General features: G+C 39.1%; 1 protein-coding gene across 1 annotated transcript; it reads left to right on the top strand.

Moving 5' to 3' along the window:
- Positions 1-15,386: 15,386 nt before the first annotated feature.
- fezf2 (FEZ family zinc finger 2) lies at positions 15,387-18,108 on the top strand. The gene is made up of 4 exons (XM_020534824.2): positions 15,387-16,274; positions 16,431-16,565; positions 16,922-17,054; positions 17,852-18,108. The coding sequence occupies exons 1-4, from the start codon at positions 15,387-15,389 to the stop codon at positions 18,106-18,108; spliced, it is 1,413 nt and encodes a 470-aa protein (XP_020390413.1).
- The last annotated feature ends 331 nt before the right edge of the window (positions 18,109-18,439 follow it).

Genomic DNA, 18,439 nt, shown 5'->3' with positions numbered 1-18,439 from the left:
TTCAAAACAGCAAGAGTCGTAAAAATAAACGTATTCGGCTGCGTTTGTTTCTGAGACAGGGACAGTTTGTTTTTTGGACTGCAACAAATTTGCAGTCAATGAATGATCACTGAACACAGCTCACATCTATTGGAACCAAGTGACAATCACCTCCTGGCTGGCTTGCTGTGCCCAGTACTGCTGCACTCTGTCCTGCCGATGGTGATATTCCTCCTGCGCAATGTCCTCATCTTCCATCTTGGAAGCTTGCTGCTTCTCTCCCATCTCTTCAGCATCCATCACATCTCCTCATCCCCTTATGCTTACTATAGTTGTGCGTGCTAGGATTATGTGGCACAGTCTGCAAGTATTTCCCCCCACCATTAACCAATCTAAGCATCAGAAACTCATCTTCAAGAGGACTTTTATCAGCTCTATGATGGCCCTGATCAAAGAATGACCAGCATTGCACATGCACACAGCCTCAGTCAGGGGTTGCATAATGGAGTCATCAGCCATGGCTAGAGGGTAGTCCTTGTGTCTCAGTAACCATCATCTTAAGGCATCTGGACAATTTTGTTTGCTGTGTAAGCTGATGGCACATGATGTAGGTGTGCAACTACTAGAGCACAGTGCCATACAGCAACACGTCAACCCCCTTGACTGATCACTATTGACAATCATGACAAGCTGGCTGGCTTTGCATCTGCATTAAACATCAAGACAACTCATGAGTACTGTGAGCTTTTAACTTCTGCATAAGGTGGTAAAACTCAAAACGTTAAGGCAAGGCAAAGATGCTGTGAACATGGGAGTGATTGAGCACTCAGAGACCAAGCGAAGAGCCCTGAGTTGCACCCTGGTCTAATCCATGAGCTAGTGGCTATTCCTGTATGCAATGTCTTGGAAGCACCATTAAACTGAAAGGGGATAGTGAGCTCCAAATTGCAACACTGAAGTTCAGAACTATATTCCAAGCAAGTCAGAGATGTGTCATTTTGAATTGGTAAGTGTCATGTATGTTTGGTGCCAACCTCCATAGATTGGGAATGGAGGTCGTTGCTGCCGAAGAAGCATGCCATGAGATGTTGGATTCTCCTGTTTAAACTGGAGGCTGAGAGGAGCAAGCAGTGACCAGCTAGCTTCTTAAACATTCATGTCAGGAATTGTCACTGTTCAGTTTCTATCCAGTGTGTAGGAGAATACGAAACTGTATATCGATGAAGGAAGCTTAGGCTTGAGTATGATGTAAATGATTACAAACAGGTCTCTCACCACTCACTAACAATATTCTTGTCTCACCATTCAAAACTTGTTTGCAGAATCAGAGCTTTATTCTCGATGGTGAGAATCTCATTTTCCAAACTTGCCACAATTTCCCAACTGATTCAGCAAACCCACATTATTCAGGAGCCTGGAAATGAAGCTTTATATGTTTGTTTGTAGCAAGAACTCTGATGACCTTAAGTTCTGTGATGCATTTGTTGTAATGATCTCTTCTCAGATTTGCTTTTGATTCAGTTGTGTTAAAAGCATTTTAAGATACTTACATCAGTATTTACCGGACTAACAATAGCTGTAACGTTACTTAAGATGCAAACATCCAATAGAAAGTTTCAATGTGAGCAAGAAGACAACTTCTGAACACTGATTGGAAATGACATGTATAATGTTACATGTTATATATTAACCCTAAAGATATAAATTTCTTAAGGCCACTTTTTCTTGGTAAATCTTAGCAATTCTCTTATTCCAATTATGCTTTCAATTATGTCTATCACTCAGAATAAAGCAAATTTCAGGGAATTTAACTTGTTAATATTGTTAATTTAGTCAGAGTTCACTCAAAACATTGCCATGTAATGCTGTGCCTTAAGTAATAATAATAACGAATAATTGAAGAATGCGACAGTAATTTAGGAACAGAATTGTGTACTGTATTAGTCTGGGTGGCTATCCTGATAGATCTGAAACAAGAGTGGGGAAGGTGCTGAGAGAGGGATTTTCTTTCATTTTCCAGTCAAGAAATAGTCAAAGTAGGCAAAATTGATTATTAAATATTTGTATCCAGTATAGCATTATTGTTCTCGGAGTATCATAATAAAAGCTGGAATAGGAGTGCAAAGCATGATACCAACAAAGTCATTACTGCACTACAAGCAATTTTAGAATGTCTGCCAGCCAGTGAAGAGCTGTGTATTTCTGACTTCCATACATTCACAAAGCTCTGTTTCTTCATCTAATTTTGCAGCATCTGTTTTTTTTTTCATAATATTAAGGAGACTGAATGCCATTTTTGTAAAGAGCTCCCATAGGGCATCTGAGCATTTTTAAAACCTGGCTTGACACCATAGCAGAATATATACCACTCAATATGAAATTCAAATGCAATGAGACAGCCATGTGGAAGAGGTCTAATGCCCTTTGGCTCTGGTGCATTCAATAGTTAGATCAAGATCTGAATTTCAGTTATACCAAAATTGGAACAACCATTGCATTGCAGAGCAGATTCTTGTAACATAATCATTTTAAGACATTTCTGGGAAATGTGACAAGGAACTAAAACATTCGCATCTGTGAAAAAATGGAAATATAACTGCAGCTTGAATGAGTGTGATAAAAGTAAGTTAATGTCCTACTTTCCCATTTTGATTGAACTATATAGTTGATTGAGATTCCAATCTGCATACTTCATGCAATGTTGCAGGTATACTTTGTTTTAAAAGTTGCACCAATTTGTGTAACTGTGGTAATAAGTATATATTCATTCTCTTTTAAATGGTGAAACCACAGGGGTTATACTCTCAGACCAGTTCTATTATTTTTTCCTAGCTTTGATAGGTCTGAAAAGTAACCAGGAAATGTAACCATCCATTAATTGAAATGAACAGGTTGATGTTTCCATTTTTGGTCATTTCTTTTATTGCTTTATCATTGGATATAAATGTGGATTTTGATTGTGCATGACTTTGAGATTTTTATTAAAACAATGGCATTTATAAAAAATAATACATAATTACAAAAAGGACATTGTAGTGAATTTCCAGGAAATTCAAGTTCAATGTACATTATTTAGAATGTGTTGGGAGGCTTCAGAGTTCTAACTAAGGCTGCAGTGCTACTTAGTAGTTGATGGTGGCTGCTAATTATCCAAAATGGAAAATGCTCAAATGTGTAAACATCTTCCTTTTTAGATATTCATCCAATATTCAACTTTTAATGTTATAAGTATCTTCTCCTTTTCTTGTTCTATGCCCTGTGCTGATGAAGAATAGATTTGGATTAAATTAATTCCATGGATTAAAGATATTGCAATTTGGGTGTTTTTGACCAGACAGAGATTGCAAAAATGATTTCAAAGATGAAATACAATCTGGTGGTGGATTTCCTTGTTCTGATTAAAATAATTTGAGGTCAAATGAAGAAACATCTTGAACAGAAGTTAGTCCAAGATTAAAATATAAAGTGTATAGATCAAAAGATTAAGTGTGCCTCAACAGAGCTGAATCAAATGCATAGATAAAAGCAAAAAGCCACATGGCAAAATGAATCCTCATGATGTTTTTATTAGTCCTTATCACTGTAGACCAGAAATAGAGGTAATGTACTTTCATGGAAATGATATAGGAACCACAATATATATCTCAAGTGTATATAAACCAAACTTTCATTCATTGAGCAAAATGAATATCAATAGTGATGAAAATAACATTAGAATTTTGCATATAACTGTTTTTGTATACTCTGAAAATATATATTGATTCTTATGGTTTAATATAGTAAATGCAATGTAAGACTTTTTAAAGTGCTTCTTTTAGGATGCAATAGCTATTATGGAGTTAGTTGTCATGAATGGGCCAACAAGCCAGCATTGGATGCATAAAAATATGGAAGTATTGGCTGAGCAGCCGATATTGCCCTTCGTGGGTGAAATAAATAACAATGTGATTTCAGTAGCAATACAGATGGCGTTACTTGAAGATGCAAAGAGCAAACTGTAATTGTTACCAGTGTGTCAAACACATTTTTAAAATAAAATTGTAGGTAAATGCTAACTTGATGTAGTTTACAATGCCTTTATTACAAATGATTTATCGTTAATGAAGAATCATGACATGTCCTTCTCTGAAACTCGAGCTGAAGTAGAAATGTTATATCTTTAATTTCCCACATCATGCACGCCTGAGTGAAATAGTGCCTGAGGAGCACGTATCACGTCAGATTAATGGGAGCGGAGATTAGATGATCACGATCTGAGCTAGTTCATCTTCTAAATCGCTTTCTCCCGACCTTTGAGTGGGGGTTGTGCTCGTATTGAATATTGGGTTCAGACACTGAAATAAGCGTCATTTAAAATGTGCAAAATTTACGATTGTATGTCTAAAAACGAAAGCTGGTATCTAACACAGTCCCATATTGTTGTCCCCTCATGAATACCGGGCTGTAAATACAGTACTTTTTGCATGCTGGTGAGCACGCTATCTGAACTTCTCCAGGTATGCTTAATCGTTCTATGGATATAAACGTGATGTTTTTTTTACTTTGTTTTCAGCACTGCCATCAATAATCTGAAACTCATTTTCCTATGTTATTTCTGCCTAGAATACAGAAAAAAAAAGTGGCAAAGGGCAGGTATTATAAAGAAATCTTCATCAAACAGATTACCTATTCGCAATTCCCCTTTATACTTTCTTTGCTGTTAAAATACAAACTGGTAACTGTTCAGTGACTTTTATTAAATCAAGCAACCAGTTAACAACGAGCACCTCAAGAAACTGTTCGATGTTATGGTAAACAGAAACTTCACAAAACGCCATCTGTAGCGCCTCTCTTGTAATGGTAATTGATTGTAAGTAATTAATTCATACATACAGGAAAACGTGTCCCATTAAAACAAGCTTCGAACACACTTTTTACTCGATTGCATTAAAACAAATGGTTCATTATTCAATTTACACAAATCACCACTTAATTGCAGATGTTATTAAACACATGAACACATCCACTTCTTCACACAGAATCCAATTCCGAGTAGGCACATTAGATGTCCCTTCCTATCAGCGCTGCTTCTGCATTGAGAATACAAGTAAATGATGCAGTAGACTTAGAGATGGCTATCCTACAAGCTGGTAGTGTACTAATCCGCTAGTGAAACGTGCCAGTTAGTAGTCTTAGCTTCACTAAGTGATTTCAAAGCCTTCCAAGTAAAGTTATATGATTGGAAACTGTCATTTCCCTGGTTAGATTATGGATACTTTCATTTGCACTATTTATACAGCACTATACAGTTGTTGTAACTTTATCAGAAAGTAAATACTTTTAATTTGTTGAAAATCGTTTACACCCATGAAGCATTAGGGAACTTAGTTTTTAAAATGCACTCAGAAAGAAGTCTAGTTATCCTACTCGAGCCGATTAATGTACTTGGTTCGCTTGGTACTTTAGCATGTACGGGTGATACTACATCGCCTCGGTATATTTTAATAGTCTCCTTTTACTTTCCAAGATGTCTAATCTATGATATAGTTCGGCGATAATTAAGGATAGAAATCGGGTCTTTGTTAATCATGGTAGATAATGTGAAATATTCACACGATTAGAAGTCGTACCACGATTTAATCTCTGCTTTAAATTGCTGGTCTTATCAGATTGGTTTGAACGTTCAATTTAAATAGTTTACAATAAAGTCAGTGTAACGACATGGAACTTTCAGGTGTTTCAGTGGTATTTTCCAAACAGGAATACTACATTGTACGTGAGTTATACTCAGGTTTGATCTTTTACTGATTCGGTTAAAGTTCATCTGAGTAAAAATTTTCATCAATGTCGAATTCCCATGTTCTTACTATTGCCAGTAACTTTACGGCACCTTGCAAATTTGAAAGTGATTTTATTCCACTCAACTGATGTAGGCTTGCTCAAAAAGAACAGTAAATTGCGTTATTCAGCTTTGATACTTTGATACTTCGCATTGAGCCCTGATATTTCCTGGGGTTATCTCGAAAAGCCAGGTCACCGAACGCTCACGATTGCATTTAAGATAATGATTTTGAATCGAAAGGATTCATCCATGTACAAGCAGCAGAGCTCATGCTTTTGCCTGGGCAGAGATGGATTCCAGGTCTGGGCTTTGTCAGCTATTACTTTATTTCATAATGCATTTAAAGAGAAAAATACATAATTCGATATATTACTCAGAACGTTTACATGAACAATTCTGTTTGCAAAGAATCTAGCATTTATTTGAGAAGCATCGAGACGTCTCGAAACAAAGTGCCCTCACTCTTGCAATGAAAGAGCTGCTGCAGCATAGTTCCACAGCAAAGGTCTACAAACGTCAACAGGATAATGAGCAAATAATCTCTTTCAGTGATGTTGAACACTGCGGTTAAATTTCCTGGGCTTCTTCTAAATAGTGTCATGGGATCTTTCACATCCACTGGACCAGGCAGATCTGTCTGGCTTAAGTTTTCATCTGAAGGATTGCGCCTTCATCAGGACTGCAATGGAGTGTCAATTTCATATTTGGGCACAAGTGCTGGAAAGGGATTTGAACCCCGAACTTGGTGAATGAGTTGCAGCGACTTGCCAATTCAATGGGACAAATTCAAGAACGTTTCAGTTTATAAACGGAAGCATTAATTGTAATTTTGGGACTCTATGAGTTTTACTGGAGACAGCTATTGTACATTTCTCAGCAGCGGGGCGGCCCACTAGCATTAGTGGAAGCCTTGGTGCAAGTTTACAACACCCACAATCTCAACGAAGAAGAGTGGCTTGAGCCGAGAGTTAGATCAGAAGAAACAAGACAGATGGAATATAGCCTCTTTGGGTTTTGAGTTTAAAGTGTTAAATATTCTGCAATTGAGAACCAGAGTTATGTAAAAGAAATGTTGAAAGGTAATAAATGTTTGCTCATTCATTAAAATTGTGGCACGAGTGAGTTGGGAACCAATTTGCACTTAAGTATGTCTGTCGAACAATTACTGTTAAGGTAATTTACATGACTGTTTAAATGTATGAGATACCAAAACCATTTGGACATGATGTCCCCTGTTTGGTGCTGACCAGTCCTCTTTTAAGACTCCTTATTGATAGGCAATAAGGCCATCAAGTCAGCTCCCTCATATGACATACATCATGCTCAAAGATCTAAAACCGTGTTCCTATATATTTAACATTGAATGTGCTATTTACGAAAGCTATCATCCATATGTACCATAGAAACAAGTATTCCCACAAATTAAAGTGCAAGCGTTGTTTTGCTATAAGTATCACGTTACGTTATGATGGCGATTTCCTAAACATTTAGGACCGCACTATGCGTGCAAACTTGCTTTTTTGCAGCAGGTAAAAATGGTAGTTAATAAACCATCTCAGAAGATGATAATTAGGAACAGGAGTAGCCCCTCGAACCTGCTCCGCCATTCAATAAGATCGTGGCTGATCGGACATTGTTCACGTCCACTCTCCTGCCTTTTCCCCATAACTCTCGATTCTCCTGTTGATCAAAAATCTATCTCAGCCTTAAATATACACAAGGACTCTGTCCCCACAGCTCTCTGCAGCACGGAGTTTCTAAGACTCACAACCCTCTGGGAGAAGAATTTCTTCCTCATCTCGATGAATGAAACCAATTTAAGACTGAGATGAGGAGGAATTTCTTCTCCCAGATGGTTGTGAGTCTTAGAAACTCTTTTCTGCAGAGAGCTATGGGGACAGAGTCTTTATGTATATTTAAGGCTAAGATAGATGCATCAAAGACTGAAATACACTGTTTTGTGGAATTATCATTTATGGATTTTCTTTGCCTCTAACAACATACAATGCAGCAGCAATGGTCGTTTGCAAAGGAAACAATTTATCCCTAATCAAACTAATTTCAAACCCTAACTAGAAAATATGAATTTACTTTGAAATTGTGCGTACTCCCTGGGTGCATCGTGTCAGGAATTACATAAACTGGATCAATGGAAGATTTATATTTTTAATGGGATTTTTGTCCATTAAACAAGTTTAGGGTAAGAAGCCTTTCTTTACAAGGTTGTATGTTCACTTCTTATACGACAACTCAGATGGGATCGTGCACACCACGAGATTTCTTAAATTTTATCAGGGGATGAACCTGTCCAGAATCACACTTCTATCTCACTAAAATCCCAGGCTACCTCTCGCTGACTGTAAGCTAATCATTAAATGTTTTCAGCTGGTAAGCAATGGCATAACACTAATGATATTTGTGATATGTTAGAAGAGCTCATTTTAGAAAAGGTTGATCTGAATGTTGCTTCACTGAGGTAGTATCGTTTTCTATAATTGCGTACAGTACAGCACCACGTCTGGTTTCAAAGAGAGAGTCACAGCTACTCCCAACACCAAAACAGACCCGCAGTCAACATGAAATATATAAATTGATTCATTATCGGAAATAAATTTCGGATTAAGGCTGTATGAATTGAATATAATTCATTGACTTGGAACTAGAAGTTGCGTACGTTGAGATGTTATCTCTCGATCAACCCTGAATCATCTTTCACATCAAAAATCTCAAGCCGCTTTTGCTTTTAGATAATTTGACGACAGGATATAATTTAGAACATTTCCTATCGTAACTTCTGATGAGATGTAACTTTATGTTGACACGTTTTCCTGCTTTGTTGCGAAACTTTAAATGGTCATCAGAATTTCCAAGTCCTCGAGCGTTCGATCATGTCGCCAAAACTTATCTGATTTCCTGTCCAGAATGAACTCGTGGGTTTAAGCACCTAGTGGAATTGAGTTTGTGGAGGAGTTCGCTGGCTTGAACGTTCCATACTGGAGACCAAGCATGGGAATTGTATCAGCACGGATCATATGCAGTGCTGTCATTACCTTGATTTGTTTCTCTAATCTCTCTGCTGCTTGCTGTCACTTTACAGAACAACTTCCGGACGAGCAGTCTAGAGTTTGATCTCAGCCCTGCTGTTAAAGCTCAATTAACTCGGGTTGCGGATTCTCCAAACCCAAGGATTGAGAGCGAAATGTGCATCAGGCCAGCGCCGCAGAGTTCACACCCAAACAGGCTGCTCCTTACACGTGCCTGTTAACAGGTTCCTCGGAGTGAGGTTAGGTTGCCCATTTCTAAATAATTAGAAAATACAGAATCTGGGAAATATCTATCTCTAACACAAGTAAGCTTGCTAACTAGATCCTGTACAGTTCTTGCAAAACGAACTCGTTTTCCAATGCAACTTCTGAGGTGAAATACTTATTTCTGAGCTTAAACATTCCTGTAATAAAGTGGTTGGTATGCTTTAAAAAGCGGGAAAATAGTTCATGTGCACCAAGTCTTAAATCTAAAACATCAAGTGCCCATTTCCATGTCGATATGCCATATTTAAGCTCGAGTTTGTTAACTTTCTTTTAGTGCACCGAAAGGCAAACTAAAATATTACATTGTTTTTCAAAATTCTGCACTGTAGAAAGAGAGCTGATACATATATATATATTAAATCAATACTATCATTCTGGAGGCAAATGGAGAGAGTCCTCTCGATCACCAATGTATCAATTCAACTTGTGAAGACTACAATTATTCAATTGTCAATTAAAATGTTTTAATCTGCTTCCGTAGAGAGTTAACGGGCTGCAGGGTTCAGTGACAATTCTTCATTGAAAGTACGGCAACATCTTTTTCAACAGATCACAAAGAAGCCATTGAACATCAGAATCGATAACTCAATGAAGAGGACACTTTCTTTTCCTCACTTTGAACGTCAAGGAAACGTTCTATAGCCATTGACTATCCAAGCTGATAGCTTAACAGATAAAAGTATCCTCATGTTAGAGACTGTGTCGGTGATAACTAATTTTACAGCTTTCTTAATAGTCCAAGAGGAAGGTAGATATAGATAAATTAAAATATTATTTGCAACTCTAAATAATGCTTGAAATAGTTACAACTGCTCTTTATAGCTACAGAACAGAAGCGCCGTTTTCTACTTTACACCTATCAGAAGATACATTGCCTTGGTAGTCTTACATCATGATTGAAGTAATTTAATTGTATCAGATATTCAAATCATTGTATTCAGGTGTCACTGCATAAAAAAGTAAATATTGAATTATCGATCAAAATCAATAAACTCATGTAATGAAGGACGATCTGTACCACGAAACCTTAACCCTACCCTTTTGTTTCAGAGTCCCCGACATCTGCATCGGAGTTATTCCTGCTCTTTGTACTACCTGCCAGATCCAGTGACAGAACCCTGACCATTAGGCCACAAGTATTGAATGGAGGAGCGACTGAAAACACATTGCTGTGTCATCTACTCCCGGTGTTCGGAGTATGCAAGGAGAAAATTATACATTTTGAATTTCTCAAGTCATGGATATGTGTCAATACTTTCAACAGCTTAACCACGCGTCAGCACGTAATGAAGTGTTTTAAAAAACATTTGTTTACACTTGGATTCGTTTACTTCATCCTTGGAGAATTTGTCAGGTTTCATTTGGAATGCTCGTGGGAATTAAACAATTGATCATTGGACAGATACAGCGACCGTGTTCAACAACAACATTAAAACAGTGAAGGAGCATTGTACACCGACAAGGAGTTGCTGTGTAACCGAGAGCTGGTGTCAGCAAAATGTTGCGGGAAGGGTACATGAACCGCACCTGCTGCTCCCTGGTGCTAACAGACTGCACTCAATGAGCTCACCTCTGTGCAATAGGATCAGAGAGAACCTCGCACACCTAGACCTAGAAGAAAAAGGGGGGAAAAACGCTTCCATATGGCACGAATAAACCGCATTTCGAGCCTAAAAGGACACCCGTGAAACCTTATCAAAAAAAAACACTGATCAAATCATGCTATTAACTTGACTTCAATTATGTAAATAACGTTAGAGGCAATATAGGACGACAGTGTTACATGGAGCAGGGAGGGGGGGAGAGGCGGGGGGGAGATGTAAGACCATACTGGGGTCATGTGTAACATCCCACGACTTTAAGACATTTGAAACAATGGAAATGAAAAGGGTAGCCCAAAGAGTGTGAAGTTTGCAAATACCTTTGATGGCTGAAGTATAATAATCGTTTGACTTTCCTACTGTTCTGAATCACACAGAATCGATTTCATACCACAGCATTGTATTATATAAGCTCCGCCTTCCAACTATAGCCAGCGCAAGAGACAGAAAATATTGACAAATAATAGCTAAGCTATTGAATGAAAAGGTCGCGAATTCCCACTGTTCCATCCAACCTAGCGTCATCAACATTGATTGAATATTTAATAATAATAGACGAGATGAACTAAGTTAGCTGTGGATGTCCTATTCCTTAAAGAAGTAAATACTGTAGAGACAAAAAAAAATATGCTTACAATGTGTTCAAGATATTAACATATACCTCGCATCTCTGGTCGTCAAAAAGTCGCGATTATCCTAACCTTGAATTTTGACATTGTCCGCATGAAGCAGCTTTGCGAGGGGGAGCTCGCTTATTGACAGTGCTGAAGTTGTTTAATGAATTGACGATGTAAAACCATCGGCCCATGTGGCCTAACACGGTTCTTGGACAAACTGTAATTGGGATAGAGATTAATTAACATAATCTGACATAGGGGTGGGAGGTGGGGAGTGGTGGATTTTAGTTCAGAAACCGTGAGAGAATGCAATGCAGGTGTGAGTTTTGTAAGTCATGAACATTTTTATTATTGTTTCTCCAGTCGTACAATTTCTGGGAGACATGCTCTGGGACCTAAAGTTTTCAAATACTGAATTGTTTGCAATCATTCCCCTCGCCAACCCCCACACCACGCCCCAACCCCACCAACGCCCCTCAAGCTCCACCCTTACCTCACGTACAGCCTTCAGAATGACGGTGTCACCCTCAGTTCAGTAAAAAGACTCCCGCTCCTGAGACATAAGGCCTTGTTTTCAAGACCCACTCGGAGCACATGGTCTTGGTTGACACCTCAAAGCAGCACTGAGGCGCCATTCCATTGAAGAGCAGTTACAGCGAGGGCCTATCTGCCATCACAAATAAGGATAAAATATTCTACTGTATTCACCAACATCTATCTCTCAGCTAACACTTAAAACATGCGATCTGATCATTTATCCCATTGCTGTTGTTGCTTTTGTGACATTACAACGGTGGACATGTTTAATTGGCAGGAACCACTTTGAGATATCCTGAATGGCGCTAGGAAGATTTTCTAATTAATCTGTTCAGAGATGTCATTACACTCCTCTGGCGCAAGTAAGACTTGAACTCAGGCTTCTAGGCTCAAAGATTGGGATACTGCCATTGCGTCACAAGAGTCCACCATAGTAACCTATTTGAGATTGCTTTTAATAAAAAAAAACTTCAAATTCCATCAGCTGGGCACAGTACCAATGTCTTCAGAGCATTAGACTGTATCTCTAATTATAATGCTAGTGACAATGCCACGTCTGTCCCTGAACGGCGCTCTATAAATTCAAGGGTTTTTTTATATAACTGAATAACCCAACCTATTAAGGAACACAGCCATTACAGCCATTGTACGGTACAACAGAAGATTTGGACTTGTCAATCGGCCCACCTTCCAGTTTTCCCAATTTGTCCCAAATATCCCCTAGCTAAACGACATGATCTTATCAGAATGAGACACCGTTTGCAACTACTCTTTGCTTAAATTAGTTATGTCTTTCTCCTCAATTCCAGTGTGTCTATTTGGACATTTACTCCAAAATTACCTAGTAACGAGGCTGCTGAATTTGATCCCATTAGTGAGGGGACCGTCCTTAAACACCTTTTTAATGGAGGCTCTGAAAAGGTGACAAAGTTTAAAAGGACACCATCGAAGTAACTAGATGAAATAACTTGTACCTCTATTCATTCTTACAACTTAAATGGAATTATACAAAACATAAATCGTGAAACGGGTTTCATTGAGTGCCCGTGTTGTGTTCTAAGATTCCTGTGGTCTTTCTCTGGCCCTTTTGCTGCTCTTTACCGGGACTAGTCTAATGCTCTGCAGGAATTTACAATTCTAATACAGAACAAACAACCCGCCCCTTAAATTAGTACAACAGAAAGAGAAAAGGGTCAGACAGCATCGCTGATTAAACATTAACCCTTCGAGTGCTACTGCAACATTCCTACAATCACATTCCACAAGTCCTGTCTTTTTTGATTTTCGCCTGAATATAGGAATACATTCATTCCATTCCTTTTTCTTTGCGATTCGGTTTAATTGGGGTCTTTAAGAAATAATGATCTCCAAAACTGAGACCTGAAAACCTTGTATTATTACAGAGACAGCGCCGCACCGCACACTAGAATAAACCGTATTTAACGAAGCATTAATTTGAATGAGGTTCTGTCAAACCACAGAATCTGCAATACACACAGATACAGCAAAAGTTAGCAGGAAGCGCACCACATCACAAATATAGGCATTACAATATTTACAGGGCACGTAGTCTTAGTTTGCTTTATGTTCTCGGGAGAAGGTTTAAAATCTAAGAAATGCCTCCACCCTGCAGTTCCTTTTCGGAGCCCGCTTAGCTTCTAATTATTTCAGTGGAGTACTTGCCCTGGCAATTACTGTAGAAAGCAAAATATACCCAATGCACTTTAAATCCCCAAATCGCTCTATTCACAATCGGCCACAGCCAGCAATATGAAATAAGGCACAACATTGGGCAGACGGAATGTAAGAAGAACAAACATCCTCGTTTAGAGTTCAAAACACGAAAATATTCAAACGACCAAGAGGGAGTACAAGGCGCGCGATGGTCCGAAGATCATTTGTTAAGCTCTTTTCACGATCACTTTTGATGGTGTCTAGTTGTTTAGCCCTTTTTGGTGCAGCCTCAATCAATTCTGCGATAATAATTTGTTGTGCTTCTCAGGTGAAATCGTCTGCAAACAGGAGAATTAAAACGGCCCCAAATGAACAGGCACTTGGCCATTGTAGAGAGAACACAGAACTTTTGGGAGTGAATTCCAGAAACTTTCTAAAAAGGCTTGTTAAAAAGGAGTCTTTTCATTGCTCGCTTTTACCTCTGGCCAGGCGCAGTCTTTTTTCTTCGGTTCCTAATCCGCATCGTAACGCGTTTTTTCTCTAAGAAAAAAAACACAAAACCGGGTTCCACGCGGTGCTTTAGTGGCTAAAATTGAAAGAGCCGCTTCACAAGGGCACAACAGTATGAATCGCTTTGGAAAATTGGCTGCTTTGAATAGGTGAAGGAGGAAAACGTTTAATCAGGTCCTGGGGAGATTCTGAGATTGCAATCTGCTATTGCCACAGGTGGAATCTGGACTTTCGCCCCTTAAGTCCATAAATAGAGAGTGAGTACCGAATCAGAAAGAAATGCGTCCTTTTTTTAACTTTTGTAAAATATGTACAGGTTTTAGATGTATGCCGTATGACCACGTAGAGAGAAGTACTCCTCCGGAAACCGACTTCAAAATGTACTCAGTGCAGTACAGTATCTATACTTAAATCCGTAAGAATAATGAACACTTTTATCTGAGCGCAGTTATTTTTGTAACTTGCTCCAGGAATGTGTGTGTGTGTGTGTGTGTGTGTGTGTGTGTTGGGGGAGGGGGGTAAATTCCAAATTAATAAGAGACAATTGTTTTAGGATTGCTTTAGGCTTAAATTGTCCGTTGCATGCATTATTGCGGTAGGGCCTCATTTCTTATTCATTCAAGATGTGATTTCTCCAGTCCGACCCGGAGCTTGGCTGATGAGATGGAGTTCAAATGAATGTTTCATTATGTAAAAAAAACTGGAACATTAGCCCTTCTATAAAGTGATGATAATGATTAATAGTGAGACTGCGGCAAACAGGGTTTTTTCTAACCATTTAAAAAGCAGCCCATAAGCGATGTAAACAGACTTAGCGATAGATTAAAGCATATTAAATGCACAATTATTTTTTCATACCCCCACAGCCACTTCGCCCACGAGCATTGTGGGTGCTGGTGGGAGATTGGAATGGGCTGATGCTATTTGGATGTCACCTTGCTAAGTGACTTCATGTGATGTCAGCTAAATGCAACAGACAGTGATCTCACACTGATGAGGATGTGTGCTATCAAAATGTGACAGTATAGCCACACGCAGTCCTTGGATAATCTGCTCCGCTCTCTAGTAAATGTAGAACCCGTTAAGAATAGACGGTGGCGTCTGGCACATCACTCCTCAGTAAGTTAGTAATCGGAATTTCCAGTATCAAACTGGTGACTTGTGCATACAGTAAAGCTTTTAAAATCTAGCAGCAAGATTTTCGCTGTCCTTGTAATTCGTTCTTTTGTGCTGCTTAATGAGCATTAATCTGGTGCCCCTCGGTGCCATTGTTCATGGAGATGTTGATTTGAATGTAAATGGGTGACATGCCAAACGCAAGGTGCTTATTAAATTGATGTGTGTCTTGGCTTTCCTGGAATGCAGGGGAGATCAGAGCGGCTCTAGTCAGCGGCTGCTCACACCAAGTCCTGGGATGGCAAGCTCTGGTCACTTGGAGACAGTTGTGTCCTGTCCCAGGCAGACGGCAAGGAATGGAACCTCCGCCACGACCTGCAATGGAGCTACCCCGAAGGCACTGGCCTTTTCCATCGAAAGGATCATGGCCAAAACCTCAGAACCAAGGAACCATACTGAACAAAGACAAAGCTTGGAGAAAGCCGAAGGCAAAAAGGTCGGGAAATTGTGTTCTCCTGTCCCGTGTATGCTTCCTATCCAACCATTCCCTTATGACTTGCAAGCTAAAGCTCTCTTGAACTATTCTGAGGTATGGAAGACTAATCTGAGGGGGTCACTTTGTACTTCTGCGGCAATGTGTAAATCAAACTGTGGGATGTGCTGTAAAACTGACTTAACTTTAGGCCCTTCTATGATGACTGCGAACAGACTGATAAAACCCCAAGTCATAAACCAAACAGTCGCTATGCCTGCCAACGGTTCCCTTTATTATTTCAACTATCTGGACACTACCTACCATCCTTCAGAGTTGCTTCGTGGACATCACATCTTCCCATCTCAAATCCTCGGTTCTCAGCCCCCAGCCTCGCTTTCTGCTCACCAGAAACTTCTTTTGTTGGAGAATGCTAAATTTGCTAGCTTGGCCGCAGAGAAATATCCAACGCCACAATTTCCTCACAAAGAACGGATCCCAGGACAGCTGGACCAAGTGATCAAAGAAAACAACAGCTTTCCAGTCGAAAAGAATGTAATTAAAAATCATCAAAAACTGAGCAACACCTCAAACGACGGCAAACCCAAAAACTTTACCTGTGAAGTGTGTGGAAAGGTAACGTGAAGATTAAAGCGCAAATCGACCACAACGTTTTGTTTTTCGCTGATAATGGATTCTGTTCTCATGAGAGAAAAAGACAAGACCAACATCAACTGTTTTGCTCCAAGACAAATTACATGTTCATTGTTTTTATTTTTCTTCCTTTTCCAGGTTTTTAACGCACATTATAACTTAACACGCCACATGCCAGTTCACACTGGGGCCAGACCGTTTGTGTGCAAGGTCTGTGGGAAAGGTTTTCGACAGGCCAGTACCCTGTGCAGACATAAAATAATCCATACACAGGTACGTGCTCACGTCTTCGTTTATTATCCAGGATGTTTAACACTAAACAATATCCTAATTAGCTTATTAACCGTTTCATTTTCTGGTGTATGGTTCTAGTAATACATGAGAAATGACGTACATACACTATCTAGATATTGTATGCGATCGTATTTAAATAACGTCAGCTCATGTTTCAGTTTGGAATTTTTTTTTCCAAATCCCCGTTTAATTGTTCACATAATAATACTGTTTTGGGACTAAACTTTGCGCATGCCTTGTGCCTTTGCTGCATGTTTGTCCCAGTTCGTTTCATTTCTGCTTAACTGTGCTTATCCGACCGTCGGTCGCCAATGACTTCTGCGATTCGTTCTCAGGAGAAACCTCATAAATGCAATCAGTGCGGAAAAGCTTTCAACCGAAGCTCCACTCTAAACACTCACATTCGGATCCACGCTGGTTACAAACCCTTTGTTTGCGAGTTCTGTGGGAAAGGATTTCACCAAAAAGGTACCGTACTTTTCAAGTAGCGTCTACTTAATTGGAATTAGTCTTCACACGAGTAGCTGTTCGGCTCCGTGCATCCATCATATTTAACCCCTAGGTTGATCTATAGTCTTGCCAGTGCCTGCTACAAATGGGTGTCCCTTTCCGGGAAAACGTTAATATGTATCTAAATTAATATAACAGGCATGGTTCCATTCTGCCTCTACTTTCTAGTTTAATTTACTTTATTTAAAATGTAATAACATTAATTCGTTAGCCTGGCTAATTCCATTGAGAGACACTGTCATATTATACATACCGCAGAACTATAGAAGAAATTAGAACGATAGAACAGGGGACTATATGCATTGTTAGATACTCGTGCACTCGTCATAAAAGCCTAGTTAGTATTCCTTATTTACAATGAAAATCATCGGAAGGAACGGTGCCATCAAAAAGCATTTTTCTGCAGCATGGCTCGGGTAAAGCTGCCAGGCTGAATCCAACCTATTTCAAATCAGTCGTGCCATTTTGAACTAACCTGCTTCTAATACGGCTCCTTAATTTGGGTTGTGGGTCAGAAGCTTGACCTCTATCTAATTCCTAATCTGACAGTTTTATGCAGTCCTCTGTTGATTGAGACAAAGTTTGACAACTTCTTGACTCCAATACGGGCAAACTAACACAAGACTGCTTAATGAAGCTTTGCTTCTTCTTAACATAGAAATTCCCTCATCTGAAATTAACTTAATTGTGAACTCCTGACCCTGGTGGAGGAAAAGACTTTCACTAACTTCGAGTTTCTTTATCTTTTCCGCTAGGAAACTACAAGAATCACAAACTGACTCACAGCGGAGAAAAACAGTTTAAATGTAATATCTGCAACAAAGCATTCCATCAGGTGTATAATTTAACGTTTCATATGCATACTCACAACGACAAAAAGCCTTTCACTTGCGGCGCTTGTGGGAAAGGATTTTGCAGGAACTTTGATTTGAAGAAGCATATAAGGAAATTACACGACGGTAATTCCGCCACAGCCCCAGCGAACGAACGTTCAAGGGTGGGGCAAAGTTAGTTTTATAGACTTCGATTTAGGGTTTTTGGGCGGACAATCAATTCTATACATTGCATTTTGAAATAAGAACTATTTGAGATTGTTCGATGCACTGCAATGCTCTTTACTTCGCACAGTTATGCAACAATGGACAATTCATAAGATAACTTTCCACACTTGAATTTGTATGTTTAAATGGATCGAAGTCTGTGCAGAAAAAAAACTACCGAGAAGCGACAGCATGTCTTAGTCCTACAATATTCCAAAAGTGTTGTGAATCAATAGTAATGTAAATATTCATGTTAATTAAATGTCTTATATCATTATTTTTCCTGTATTGTAGTATTTTATA

This window comes from Rhincodon typus, chromosome 16 (genome assembly GCF_021869965.1).
Source record: "Rhincodon typus isolate 14 chromosome 16, sRhiTyp1.1, whole genome shotgun sequence".
NCBI lineage: Eukaryota > Metazoa > Chordata > Chondrichthyes > Orectolobiformes > Rhincodontidae > Rhincodon > Rhincodon typus.
Note: the sequence above shows the minus strand (reverse complement) of the source record. Positions and strands in the feature narration are given on the sequence as shown.

Bases quoted from the DNA above. Each gene is read 5' to 3' on its own strand.
- fezf2 (XM_020534824.2), top strand. From the start codon at position 15,387: ATGTGTGTCTTGGCTTTCCTGGAATGCAGGGGAGATCAGAGCGGCTCT. The intron at 16,275-16,430 runs GTAACGTGAAGA...TTCCTTTTCCAG, and splicing joins CCTGTGAAGTGTGTGGAAAG to GTTTTTAACGCACATTATAA. The intron at 16,566-16,921 runs GTACGTGCTCAC...ATTCGTTCTCAG, and splicing joins ATAAAATAATCCATACACAG to GAGAAACCTCATAAATGCAA.